Raw genomic sequence first — 12,112 nt, 5'->3', positions numbered from 1 at the left:
ACCATACCACCAAACTATACCAAATTAGGGTGTGCCCCCCAGGAGGGGGGGGAGGGATAGAGATGTAAGAATCAAGGAATCATGTGACTCAGCATTAATTTTACCTTATGTTTAACTTTCTAGTGCCCACAGAGGACCTGTAACTGGCTGTGTTTACTCTAAAGCCTGTAATTTTCTTGTAACTGTGGGGACTGATTGTGACGGTAAGAAAACAAAAGTTTTCGTGTTTCAACAGTTGAACTTCTTAATGTAATATAGCCGAGGCGCACAGTGGGAACTTTAAAGGATAGTCTGGGACCAGGCTGCTTATCAAAGAAAAAGGACGAATAACGAGGCAGGCGCGCGCAAAAAAAAGGCGAACCGAGCAGGGGATTAGGGAGGAAAAGAGGAGCCCCATTCCCCTTGCCACGGAGTACCTCGCTCGGCTTGCTTCAATCATCGATCTTTTTGTGCCCGGTCAAAAACATTCCGTCCAGTAGTCAGGGACAGGTAGATTTTCTGGCTAGACAAGTAACATGGAGAAGTTACTTGCGCAATGGGAAACCTTGGCTCAAGACAAGTCATCCTCTAACAAAATCATAAACTGGGACAAGCGAGAGGTTGCTAATGGTAAGCAAAAAGGAAAAGCTTGAATTCAAGATTTTTTGAGCCCTCCCTGTTAATCACCTTTTTTCCCTCTCCAAGGAACCTTTTCCCAGCCTTATTAAGCCCTCTGACCCGCCACATAAACGCATATTTCGGGAAGCGCTAAACGCGTTTCCTTCACTCGCTTATCTCTGTCCTGAACAGTCTTGTCTCATCATGCTATAATTGGAGCACAAGAAAAAGAGTTGTTATCCTGCGTTTCTTGTCATGTTGGGCTTCCTTTTTAGATGACTTGTACATGTAGCGCTCAGCAATACTCTTTTTTGTTCACTTTACCCTACCAGCTATAGCCTCCCTCGCAGCAGTTTTTGTCTCGTCACGCAACGCACCTCCCTTGCGTTGCGTGACGAGACAAAAACGGCTGCGAGGGGTTCTTCGACGGAGACTATTCCAGTTTATACAGTAGCTGATTTAATATATTATGGTAATTTTCAGTGAATGTTTGGAGCAGATCAAAAAGTGGCGGGAAGGTGCATACATTTACTGGCCATTCGAAAGTAAGGATTTTTTATTTTTATTTTTGTTAGAATAATACTTTACGTTTGTCAAGTCTGATTATAAACCTTAAAAGAGCTGTGTCCCGGCTGTCTTGTTCATTTGTTAACATAATGCCAATTTTAACGCTTCGTTATACGCTACAGCCTCCCACGTAGACGTTCTTAGGAGTTCGTCACGCGTTTCTGCCCCAGGAGCGCGTGACGAACTAGGCTATATACGCTATGAACTTAATGTTTACAAAGAAATTACTGAACACGACAAAATCACAGCTTCTTGTCCAACAAATGAACTTCTCAAGCATAACATCAGACGTTACAAACACCTAAAACCAACTTTGAAAAAACTGTTTGGCTAACAAACTTTCAAAACTCATAACTTCAATCCGGCCGTTTTGTTCTTCTTCAAGTTTGTCCATCTGTGCCTACTTTTTTATGTGCTGTGATGTTTATACCTTCTTTTAAAGTTTTGAGAGATTATTTCTATATTTCACTCAAATTGGTAGCAGTTCCTGTTGTTCGAATTTTTATAAAATTCGTGACACAGCTCCTGTACCTGTAAGTCCCTCCGTAGTTCAGAGCGGGATAGTGCGCCCGAACTGTACAACCCTGAAAATCGTTGCCGGCGGGAATCCCGCGGGTGTACGACCCACTCACACTTTTTTCTTTGCTCATTTTTGTTTTCTGTTCTTCAAACCAGGCAATAACAAAAATAATGCTCCACCCAGAAAATTCAGCCTTGGTGATAACAGCTGCTATGGATGGAATAGTGAAAGTGAATTCATTGGACTTCATGGAGGAAATATACAGGTAAACAAAACAGCAGCGACAACAACAACAAACATACGAGAGCCCAGGCGCGTTGCTCTTCACTTTTTAAAAAGTCTTTTCTTGATGGTCGACAAAACCATAGCGGTTATTGTTCAGGACACTTACTCAAAAGGAGTTCAGACATGTCAGATTATCAGTTATCAATCGCCCCGTTGGTTTAAATACGTAACTTACGAAAAGTTGACAGCGACAGTAACGACAATGTCAACAGCAGGGTTTGCCTAGAATTTTCCTTTCTCTTTTTGAAACTGCAAAAGAATTCAACTCCAGGAAAAATCGCCTACATTTGACAAATTTAGCGGCTTCGAATAGACGCGATAAAGTTTGAAAGGACGCAAATTGATTTTTTTTAGCGACGTTTTCACTACCGTCGTCGTCATCGTTGCCTACATTTGCAGAGGATATTGACATGCCATAAACCTTATGTTTCAGCCTGCCCGTGTTTCCAGAGGGTATTTACTGGATGCACGTCGTCTCGTCAAAGCTTATTTACTGCTGTTCCAATCGTGTAATTGAGGTTTTCTCTCTCAATCATGTCTGCGATTTCTGGGCTTTGTCACGCTGTTCGGTGACTTCACTGTCCTTAGAAACATGCAGAGGAAAATCCACGCGTGTTATGGCGGTGGGAAATGATAGCAGGTAAAGTCATTTAGGACACCGTAGAATTCCGAAAATAAGCCCCGGGGCTTATATTTTTCAAAGGCCCTTTTTGAGGGGCTTATTTTTGGACGGGCTTATCTACGGAGGGAAATTTGCGTTTCAAAATCGATTGGGCTAGCTTTATAGTTGGAAGTAAATTTACCGTTTTTGCTTTGTTTTACTTTGTATTTGAGGGCAATTTTCCAAGTGCAAGCCCCCGGGGGGCTTATATTTAAGGGGCGATTTAACGGAGGGTTTTTTGCGTTACCGTTTTGGGGGGCTTATATTTTGAGGGGCCTATACATGGAGGGGTTTATTTTCGGAATTTTACGGCATGTTCACACTATACTGGACAGCAATTGCGCGTGCGCGAAAACCACACCGGATGGGGTTTCTGTTCACACACAAGAACGGTGATTTCTGCGGTAAAGGAGCGAAGCTGTTCCACACCGATCTCGAAGGTGGAGCATCACCTATCAGCTATAGGGTCTGTGCGAGGACTGCAATCCACTTAGATGGAATTAAATATTCAGGGCTGAGGACTGGGATTTACCTCACCGAACCCTCTCGGCCAACCGCTCCTGCCTCATTTTCGATGTGTGTGAACGACTTGTTCCAGTTCTGTGCCGTTGCTGTTCATACTATACCGTGTTCACACTATACCACGTTCACACCATACCGTGTTCACACTATACCGTGTTCACTCTATACCGTGTTCACACCATACCGTGTTCACTCTATACCGTGTTCACACTATACGGTGTTCACTCTATACTGTGTTCACACCATACCGTGTTCACTCTATACCTTGTTCACACCATACCGTGTTCACACTATACCGTGTTCACACTATACCGTGTTGGCAGGGAAAGCTATCCGGAAAAGTGTGAGCATAGCGTTAGTCTGTGTAACTTGCGGTATTGTTGGGGAGGGGTAACGCAGGGAAGCGCGACTTAATTGCGCGCTCGCCCGAAAAAATCACCAGCTACGCCGGCTAAAATTGATGGTAAGCCCATATTTGTGCAACAGTACGCTTCTCAATATTGCTGGCTCCAACCCCCTGGAGCGTTTGGCAATGCTTGAAAGTCATCAAAACGAGAGCCAATCAACGTCCTTTTCTTCTTTGCGATTGATGTAACATTTGGATCGCTTTTTAGCTGATGTCGTAGCCAACAACTGTTTTATACGTTTTTCTTTTTCGTTTAGTGTTCGCTTGATCTCCCGGAAGCGCCAGAATCTCTCCACAGTCCTCCCCCCGCCACCCATTTCGCCTCTAAATATGGTGAAAGATGTGGCATACAGCAGGGAGTTTAACATGATGTACTTGCTGATTGATGAGCAGGAGATCTGGGTCTATTATACCAGGTACTGTACAGTTAGTTACGGGAATGCCCCAGTAAGAAGAGGTTAAAGGGCGAATGGTTGGGAGCTTAAGCAAAGACGTTTTGAGCGACGCATGTCAGCCAGGAGATACAGCCCTTTACAATAAACCCTTTCCTAGCCTGCGAAAACATCCGTTTCTCCTCGTTTTTGGCCACTGGGGACGTTTCGTGCGGAGGAGGTTCCTCCTAGCGAAACGTCCCCAGCGACGAAGAGCGAGGAGAAAAACGGATGTTTTCGCAGGCTAGCCTTTTCCGGGTTTCCCCAAGCCTCTGTTCCAAACCGAGGCTAAGTGCGACGCCATCATGAAAGTGATTTTTTATTCTCATGCAGATAAAGCTCACTTTCCCAAGAGAGGATTTGCACTTAGACTCGTTTTATAAGTTTAAGCTTTTTTATAACTTGGAAATGACCTATTCAATCCCAGCACGATTCGACAACGTTCGATAAGCTGAACGCGGTGGAATAATGATGATAAACTTTGAAAGAGCGCGGATTTTCTTTTAAAGTAGCGTTGTCGCTGCCTTCACGGTCGTTGTTGTTTAAGCTCCCTAACCTCCCTAATATTCGAGTCACAGAGCCCCTAAGTTCGACGTCACCAATATTTGTTGAGATGCTTAGAAAGAAAGGAACCAAATATGCTTTCTTTCAAAAATTCAGCATGTAAAGGCAAATTGGCTCTGAGATGTTAGCACCGTAACTTTTGTTGACCTAAGGGCTCATGATGATGATCTATTTTGTTTATTTAATTTTTTGGCAGGACTAATCCAGCTACTCGCGTAGAATCCTGGAAACTAGATTTCATTGAAGATATCCATAGCCATCACTCCCAGGATGCAACGTCAAAATCCCGAGCAAGCAGTCCATGGCTAAGCGAGGGACACAGGTATCGTCCGTATGCCATTTAATATCAATGTCTCTCCCCTCCCTTCCACCGTATCCAGGAAGTACAAATGTCAGTAGTAGCTGTGTTTGTTTGTCTTCTTTTATTTCAGACTAGACTAGTAAAGGAAAGAGTTTTCATTAGCTTTGAGTGACCTTTTCTCCTGTTAGCAATAAGCATAGTCTTCTTTTCCGCTGATTTAGACGCATTTTCATCCGCTCTCCAGACAATTTATGGTTATTTTCCGTGAAGATTTTAGATCAGTTTACACGGAAATATTTATCGTGGTGATCTGTCGACCCGACAAAACGGTCAGTTTTTACTGTACCTGCAACATTTAAAATCTACCCGATTTCAAAGATTTGTAGTGAAGCAACTTTCTTTGAAAATCGGGCAGGTTTTCCTTGTTTTGTTCCTATGTGTTTTCTCGAACATACATCGCAAAAATGGGCCGACAAATTGTATCTTGTCAATCCGCAATAACCACATTCTTATACCTTCGAAGACCAATGGCATTGAAAAGTATTGTATCCTGTGTGCGAAAAATTTTCCTGTTCCGATCGAGCGGAGTTGCTCGTTTTCTCTCTTGTCCAACTTTCGCGTCAAACTCGCGAGGAAACGGTTTCTACGCAGGCTACTTGAATGTTGCCCAACTATACCATCAATGATCTCATGTATCGTACATCATTCTCGTGTATCACTGATTTTCTCTAGATCTCCAAGCCCTAACGCCGGCGATTCACCTTCACGCGGACCTAGTCCCCTTTATTCTCATGAGAGTACCGGCAGGGAATCTTCTTTGTCGACCCGTAAAGAGAAAGTATTGATCACATGCGTCGGAATACTGTATTCTCCAATTATAATGCAGTCTGTGGAAGGACAAGCATGCCCTGATGCTACTCATTTCTTGATGGCGGGAACGCAGGTTTGTTAGACAACAGTATACGCATATACGTAACATTTTCCAGTTTAGTGGCAGTCTGTGCTCTATTTTATTATAGTCACAACGCAGCCACAACGACGACGTCGAAGACAACGTCGCCGAACATTTGAATGATGTAAAAAGCAACTCCGCAAGTATAGTTAGCACTGTTTGCTACAAGCCAATAAGGAGTTGGTCCAACAAACAGGAAGATAGCCAATACATTGTGTTTACTCGGGTAGCCAGTCAGAATAAAGAATTCGCTTCATCTTCGGGAACGTGTCAGCCATTCAGTTTAATAATAGGCTGATTTAGCAACAGAACTGGAACGTCAGTTGACAACGGCGCGAGCAAATCAAACAACTGGCTTGACCAATGGCTGAGTGGCAAATTGGGCACCAGAAGTCGAGTTTAGTCCTTTCCGCGCGCTTTCCCGTCGTCAAATGACGTTCCCGTTCTGTCGCCAAATCGGCCTTATAGGATTCATGGCCGCGAAAACAAGCTAATTTCTTTCCCTCTTTTACGACTAAGATAATATGTGAGATCCTCAACATTTCTTTTCCAGAAAAACTTGCCGTTCTAAATTAACAATAAGGCTAAAGATATACATGTATACCTTACTGTACAATATAATGTTTTTCAACCGTTTCCTCCTCAGGATGGAAGAGTTCTGTTTCTCCACATGTTTTGGAAAGGTCTAAAATATCATCAACTACAAGCTAATAAGGACGCTGTAAGTAATAAGTTAAAACTGTAACAAGGGCATTGTTTATGACCACGGCAGAAGAAAAAGGGAAAATTATCTTTAGAACCTCTTTTTAATTTTGCTTTTAACACAATTTTGAAGAGACACCCCCCTCCCAATTTAATCGTGGTCGTCATCATCATCATCATCATCATCATCATCATCATCATCATCATCATCATCATCATCATCATCATCATCATCATCATCATCATCATCATCATCGTCGTCGTCGTCGTTTTCATCGTCATCGTCATCATAGAATTAGTATAGGTAATAGCATGATTTGTAGTGATATTTGGCATTAATACCACGAATGATATTTCGATTACGTAATTTCACGAGCCGTTAGGCGAGTGAAATTTGAGACAATTTTGAAATATCACGAGTGGTATTTATGCCAAACATCAAGTACAAATCATGCTATTATTTGTTTATACTACTACCCACAAAGGTTTTGTAATTTTCACATGTAGGTATTTCAAATTAAGCTGAAATACCACTGCTCTAAGCCAATCAAATTGCAGAAATTTCTCATGTAGTAGTATAAGGTCTCAAATTTGCCATCTTCATATTAGTCTACCAGTTTCAAATCACGTTCCCTTTGTATTATTATTTACACCGTAGGTCCTCGAGCTGTACCACGATCAGGTTATGAACACCTTGGTTACAAAGTGCAGGCATCCTGGGATTGTTATCCTTATTTGGTCATTACCATTTTTGCAGTTGCTCAAACGCGTAGATTGTGACACGGACTTGACATGCTTTACCAGAATGGTACGTATTCATTTAGACTATTTAATTTATTATCACGCGTCTGACCTACAGCATTATTTCACGTTTTCCTCTTAAAATAATAAGACAAGCTAAATTATCAATACATATTGTTATTCACAATGTTTGAACTTGTTTTATCAAATTAGGAACGTCTCTATTCACAATTCCTGTTTTCTTTTTTAGAACAATCTTCTTTTATGTGGACATAAACGTGGATATTTACGTCTCCACTCTTTAGCCATGGACAATCAAGAACTTCATGGCATTGGAGGTATTACAGCATATTTTTGTGATGTAAACGTCGTAGATTGACTGGACGTAGATAGTTGAAGCCAAAGGTCTTTTTTTTACAGTTACAGCACCAGTGATTGTCTTTAGTCATGTGATTTGATTAGAATTTTCAAATCATTCAGTACCACTTTTTTTTAACTCTGTAAATGGTCCAACAAGTATTCTAACTGAACTTTACCTGTTTAAGATGAAAAGCCCACAGGCTCAAAGCGGTCACCCAAAGATCACCAGGGCGCTATTAACAGCGTGGACTCAAACTCCCAACTTGGAATATTCTGTAGTGCGAGGTAAGATTATAGGCTTGGTTAGAGAGACTGGGGTAAACTGCAGGATGGGAGCAGGGGGCAAAGTGGCCGAGTGGTCACCGCGTCGGACTTGAAATCTGGCGATTCCGGGTTCTGTCGAATCTGTCTCTGGCCACGTGTTAGGTCAGTTCTCGGTCGCCCCGAGTTCAAATCCTCGGTCATGCTTGTAAGTAGCCAGTTGGTTGCCTCCTGCCAGTTATGGCTGTTGATCCTGTTATATTATGTTTGAATTATTTGTTTTCAGTTATTTGAGTGGAATACCTGTAAACTAGCTGGATAAGCTAAGTGCACTATCGATATCCGCTATACACAAACCTTTAAACACTATTAGGAAATTCATGGCGCCAGTTTTCCAGTTTTCAGCCAGTCGCGGAATTGTGGAAGGATCAGAGAGGTCAGATCGGACGCCTTGCAAAGGCACACGATTCAGTCGCTATAGTCAATCTTTGATCACATCTTGTCCACCCCCAGATCTATGACGGCTTAAGTCAGGTAGTCTGGGGCCTACGAATAATGTCACGGGTTTTTAATATCCCCTTCCAATTGACGTCTGAGGGTGAAGGAGACTGAAGGCGAACGACTTAACTCACCGTCCAATCACGCGATCATTTAAACTGAGAAAGGGTCCTAATCAGAGCTAGCTAAAGCATGCTGATCTAGAATGAATATTATAGCTTCCCTGTGTCCAAACTCGTTCCCAGGGCTCACCCCTACCCGGTCTTAAGGAGCAAGAAACACGGGTAAGTGATAGAACCTGGGAACGAGGTAGCCTAGCGTCCTCAGAAAAGCGGGTCGCTTTTGTTTAGTAGCGAAGTTATACTAAGCTACTCCTGTTTTTCTATTGCAGTCAAGACGGAGTTATCAAGATTTGGGACAAAGACAAAACTCTTCTTCGGGAAATACTTATGGGCGAAACGTTAACTATCGCTTCTTTCCTTAACATTCAAGGTAGCACTTGTTTCTTTTGTTCAATCATTAATTCCTGAAGACTATGAACAGTCGTTATCTTTCTTTTAAAAGTTCTGTGGCCACGCGTAACCCATGCACACGAGCGGCGAAGCCGTGAACGGTGTCTAGTCCCAATCCCCGTTTGTAACGGCGTTGTTTGCAAACGTTCCGGTTGGAATGAGAACTTAAGGATTTTGAGAGAAATGGCGGATTGCAAGCAGTCTAGTCTAGCTGATGAAGACACCTGTTTTGGCGTTGCTTTGGACAAGGGAACTAACAGACAAGGGTGCTCTTTGTTTATTTATTTGTTTTTTGTTACAATTGTGAAGAAAGAAAGGTTGATAAGTTGTTGTTGTTGTTTTTAGGAGATATTCTAATCGGCTTCAAGCATCACATATTTATGATTTCAAATGAAAAAGGTAAATGGCAAGAGTACAAACGATAGATGCAAATAGCTGAAAACATAATATGAGGGTTTATCAATGCCCGGACTTATTTTTCTCGTTTAAACTGCTCTCTGTTGTATTAACTCATGATCGACCTACATGTAATTTTTCTCCTTGTTGTGCCAAATTTGTTTTCTACTGTAATTTTATCCTAAAGAAGAAGAACGACTTGCTGTTTCCCATCTTTTGTATGTTGCTGGAAAGAGAATAACAGAAACCTGTCTTTTCAAAGCTTTCAAGGCAATCTTCTGGTATATTGATGTATGCTGTGATTAACATGTGAACTTGAAATAACTCAACGTAAATTGTACAGCAAATAACGGAAAAAAAATTCCGATAAACTGCGTGGCACTTTAGAAAGTTTGTAAGGGAAAAAAAAAAGAGAAAAATAATGAAAGGAAGTGCAGTGTTTTCCCTTACAACATTCCCTTACAATTTTACAACAAGCCGTTTTATTTGCCTTTTGCAGTGTACCCATTAAAAGATACGCTATCGTCTGACTTGAAAGCTGATTCCTTCGATGACGAAGCATTTGAAACAGGTAATAGCCTTTTAGAACTGGAGGAACGCATGCGTTTGAAGTCTCTTCGAGGCCTACTTATGCAACAAGCAAAGTGGAAAGCAGCATATTTTTTATTTGAGTTAGTTCTTGTGGAGCTCAGTTTTTTAAGTTTGTGTGAGAAATCATCTTTTTTGTTTGGTTTTCGTTAACCGTGAGTTTGTTGGTCTATAGGCTTTTGTCAGTCTCGAAGCACTGGGTTATTTTAGTGGTCTAAATTTGTTTCGTTTCGTTGTTGTTTCATTGTAAATAACATGGTCTCCGTCTTCATGCTTGTCTTTTATGTTTCGCAGAATCAGATATCTATGAAGATCCGTCAGTACGATTTGAAAGCAAGAAAATTCTTCAACCGGACCCCACTAACATGGAGAACTACTTGGTAGGAGCTAGATTCCTCGCCTTAAATATTGACTTTCCGGATTCAGTCATGTGTTTCTATTTTTGTTTCCTGCTCAAACCTAATCTTAAGACCAGTAATCAGGTCCAAAGGATTTGATTACAGTTACAGTCGAACCTCTCCACAATGGCCACCTTGGGGACAGAAGAAAGTGACCGTTGTGGGGAGGTGCCCGTTACTGGGAGGTAGGGTTGTAATATGACAAGTTTTTTTTACGGAGTACAACATGTTTTACATGTGCTACGTTCACGCTTACCCCTTTCACTGCCAAATGTGGCCAAAAGCAAATTTCGACCAAATTTCCACATTTCATTTTCTAAAATTTTGACAAACAAATAGCATCATGTGAAAGTACAGGCAGAGAGCTTTCATTTGAATGGTCACATCATAGGATTTCGTCTGCAGACTCAAAAGTTAGAGTCGCCTTACAAAACGCCATCAAGTACCCTGGCAGTGAAGGGGTTACTGTGACACATGATCATGGTAATCTAATCAGATATAATGCTATAGAGATAAAATACACATTCACATTAAAACGCTCTGCTGACGAAATGAATTGTTATTCAGGTGCCGTTCCCAAACCTGCAATTAAAGACATCATGGTTCATGGAAGGGAGACCGCCTCTGGATCTGGAACAACAGAACCAACAAGATGAGGAAGAGGTACCGAATAAACAAACAAACAAATAAAACAAACAAAATTTGATAGGCTTCCAATATCAGAATTGGTATATATGGTTTACATGACTAGGGGCCCGTTTCTCTAAAGGCCCGGAAACGTTTCGGGCCGGAAGGCAAATTCTAAAATCAAAACCTGTTGAATAGTAGCACAGCTCCTAGCTCACAAACCGGTCAATTTTTCTTTTTTAACTGATAGTTTTGTTGTATTATTTTCAAAATTATTGAAACTTTGTTCGTAAATGCAAACACGGCAAACACAAAACAGCTTTCCAGACACAAAACGGTACCAGGACTTTCGATAAACGGGCCCCTGATCTTACTGTGTTCGAAACAGGATAACACAGTCTCAAAATGCCCCTCCATAAGAATAGAACAGATAGAAAAGAACAGGGGACGGGGAACAGGGGAACAAGAGAAAGAGGGGAAAAGAGGGAACAAGAAGAACAGGGGAACAAGAGGAACAGGGAAACAGGGCAACAAGGAGAACAGGGAAAAAAGGGACCAAAGGGAACAGGGGAACAAGGGCAACAGAGGGGACGAGGGAAACAGGGGGGGAGGGAAAAGGGGGGAGCAAGCTAGGAGAACAGGGGAACAAGGGAAACATGGCGAACAAAGGGAACATGGGGAACAGGGGGGAGAAGGAAAACAGGGGAACTAGAGGAAGAGGAGGAACAAGAGGAACAGGGAGAAACGGGGAACATGAGGAACGGGGGTAAAAAGAGGACCAAAAGGGAAAAAAGGAACAGGGGGACAGTGGAACAAGGGGAACAGGCGGACAGTCGAACTTCCTGATCCCGGTTTTTCAAATTTTGGATAGCGCTACCACCGGATCTATCCAGAGGATCAGTATTACGAACACCCATTGCGCTATCCTTTTTGTATACAACTATCCCCCGAAGGGAACGTGAATAGTGGTGGGGAAAACCGATACGCGAGGCGTCGAGGTATATATCTAGCGCTGTTCAACGACCCTGAGGGGAATAGTTGTTTTAGTATTTACCAAATTAGTTGGATAAAACTATAAAAAAAACCCTGAACTTTTTGTAAATTAAAAACGTCATGCCGTAGGAACTTTGTTTACAAGTTGCAAACATTTCGGGGATTTCGTCAAGTGCATTTTACGATGTTGTTGCAAATTCAGTATGAAAATAATTTTCTACCTACCAGTA

The 12,112-nt window shown here is 42.0% G+C and overlaps 1 protein-coding gene across 1 annotated transcript in view; it reads left to right on the top strand.

The window, feature by feature from the left end:
• Nucleotides 1-12,112, top strand: part of LOC140923213 (uncharacterized) — a 29,717-nt gene that overhangs the window by 5,865 nt on the left and 11,740 nt on the right. The window contains exons 8-23 of the mRNA XM_073373291.1: nt 124-203; nt 1,081-1,142; nt 1,840-1,949; nt 2,403-2,609; nt 3,816-3,974; nt 4,750-4,875; nt 5,587-5,797; nt 6,453-6,527; nt 7,167-7,316; nt 7,500-7,587; nt 7,795-7,894; nt 8,760-8,860; nt 9,226-9,279; nt 9,776-9,847; nt 10,159-10,244; nt 10,830-10,925. Coding sequence (XP_073229392.1) covers nt 124-203; nt 1,081-1,142; nt 1,840-1,949; nt 2,403-2,609; nt 3,816-3,974; nt 4,750-4,875; nt 5,587-5,797; nt 6,453-6,527; nt 7,167-7,316; nt 7,500-7,587; nt 7,795-7,894; nt 8,760-8,860; nt 9,226-9,279; nt 9,776-9,847; nt 10,159-10,244; nt 10,830-10,925 — 1,777 coding nt within the window. The remainder of the gene's footprint in view (nt 1-123; nt 204-1,080; nt 1,143-1,839; nt 1,950-2,402; nt 2,610-3,815; nt 3,975-4,749; nt 4,876-5,586; nt 5,798-6,452; nt 6,528-7,166; nt 7,317-7,499; nt 7,588-7,794; nt 7,895-8,759; nt 8,861-9,225; nt 9,280-9,775; nt 9,848-10,158; nt 10,245-10,829; nt 10,926-12,112) is intronic.

The sequence above is a fragment of the Porites lutea genome, chromosome 13 (genome assembly GCF_958299795.1).
Source record: "Porites lutea chromosome 13, jaPorLute2.1, whole genome shotgun sequence".
NCBI lineage: Eukaryota > Metazoa > Cnidaria > Anthozoa > Scleractinia > Poritidae > Porites > Porites lutea.
The sequence above is the reverse complement of the archived record's forward strand: the minus strand, read 5'-3'. Positions and strand labels throughout refer to the sequence as shown.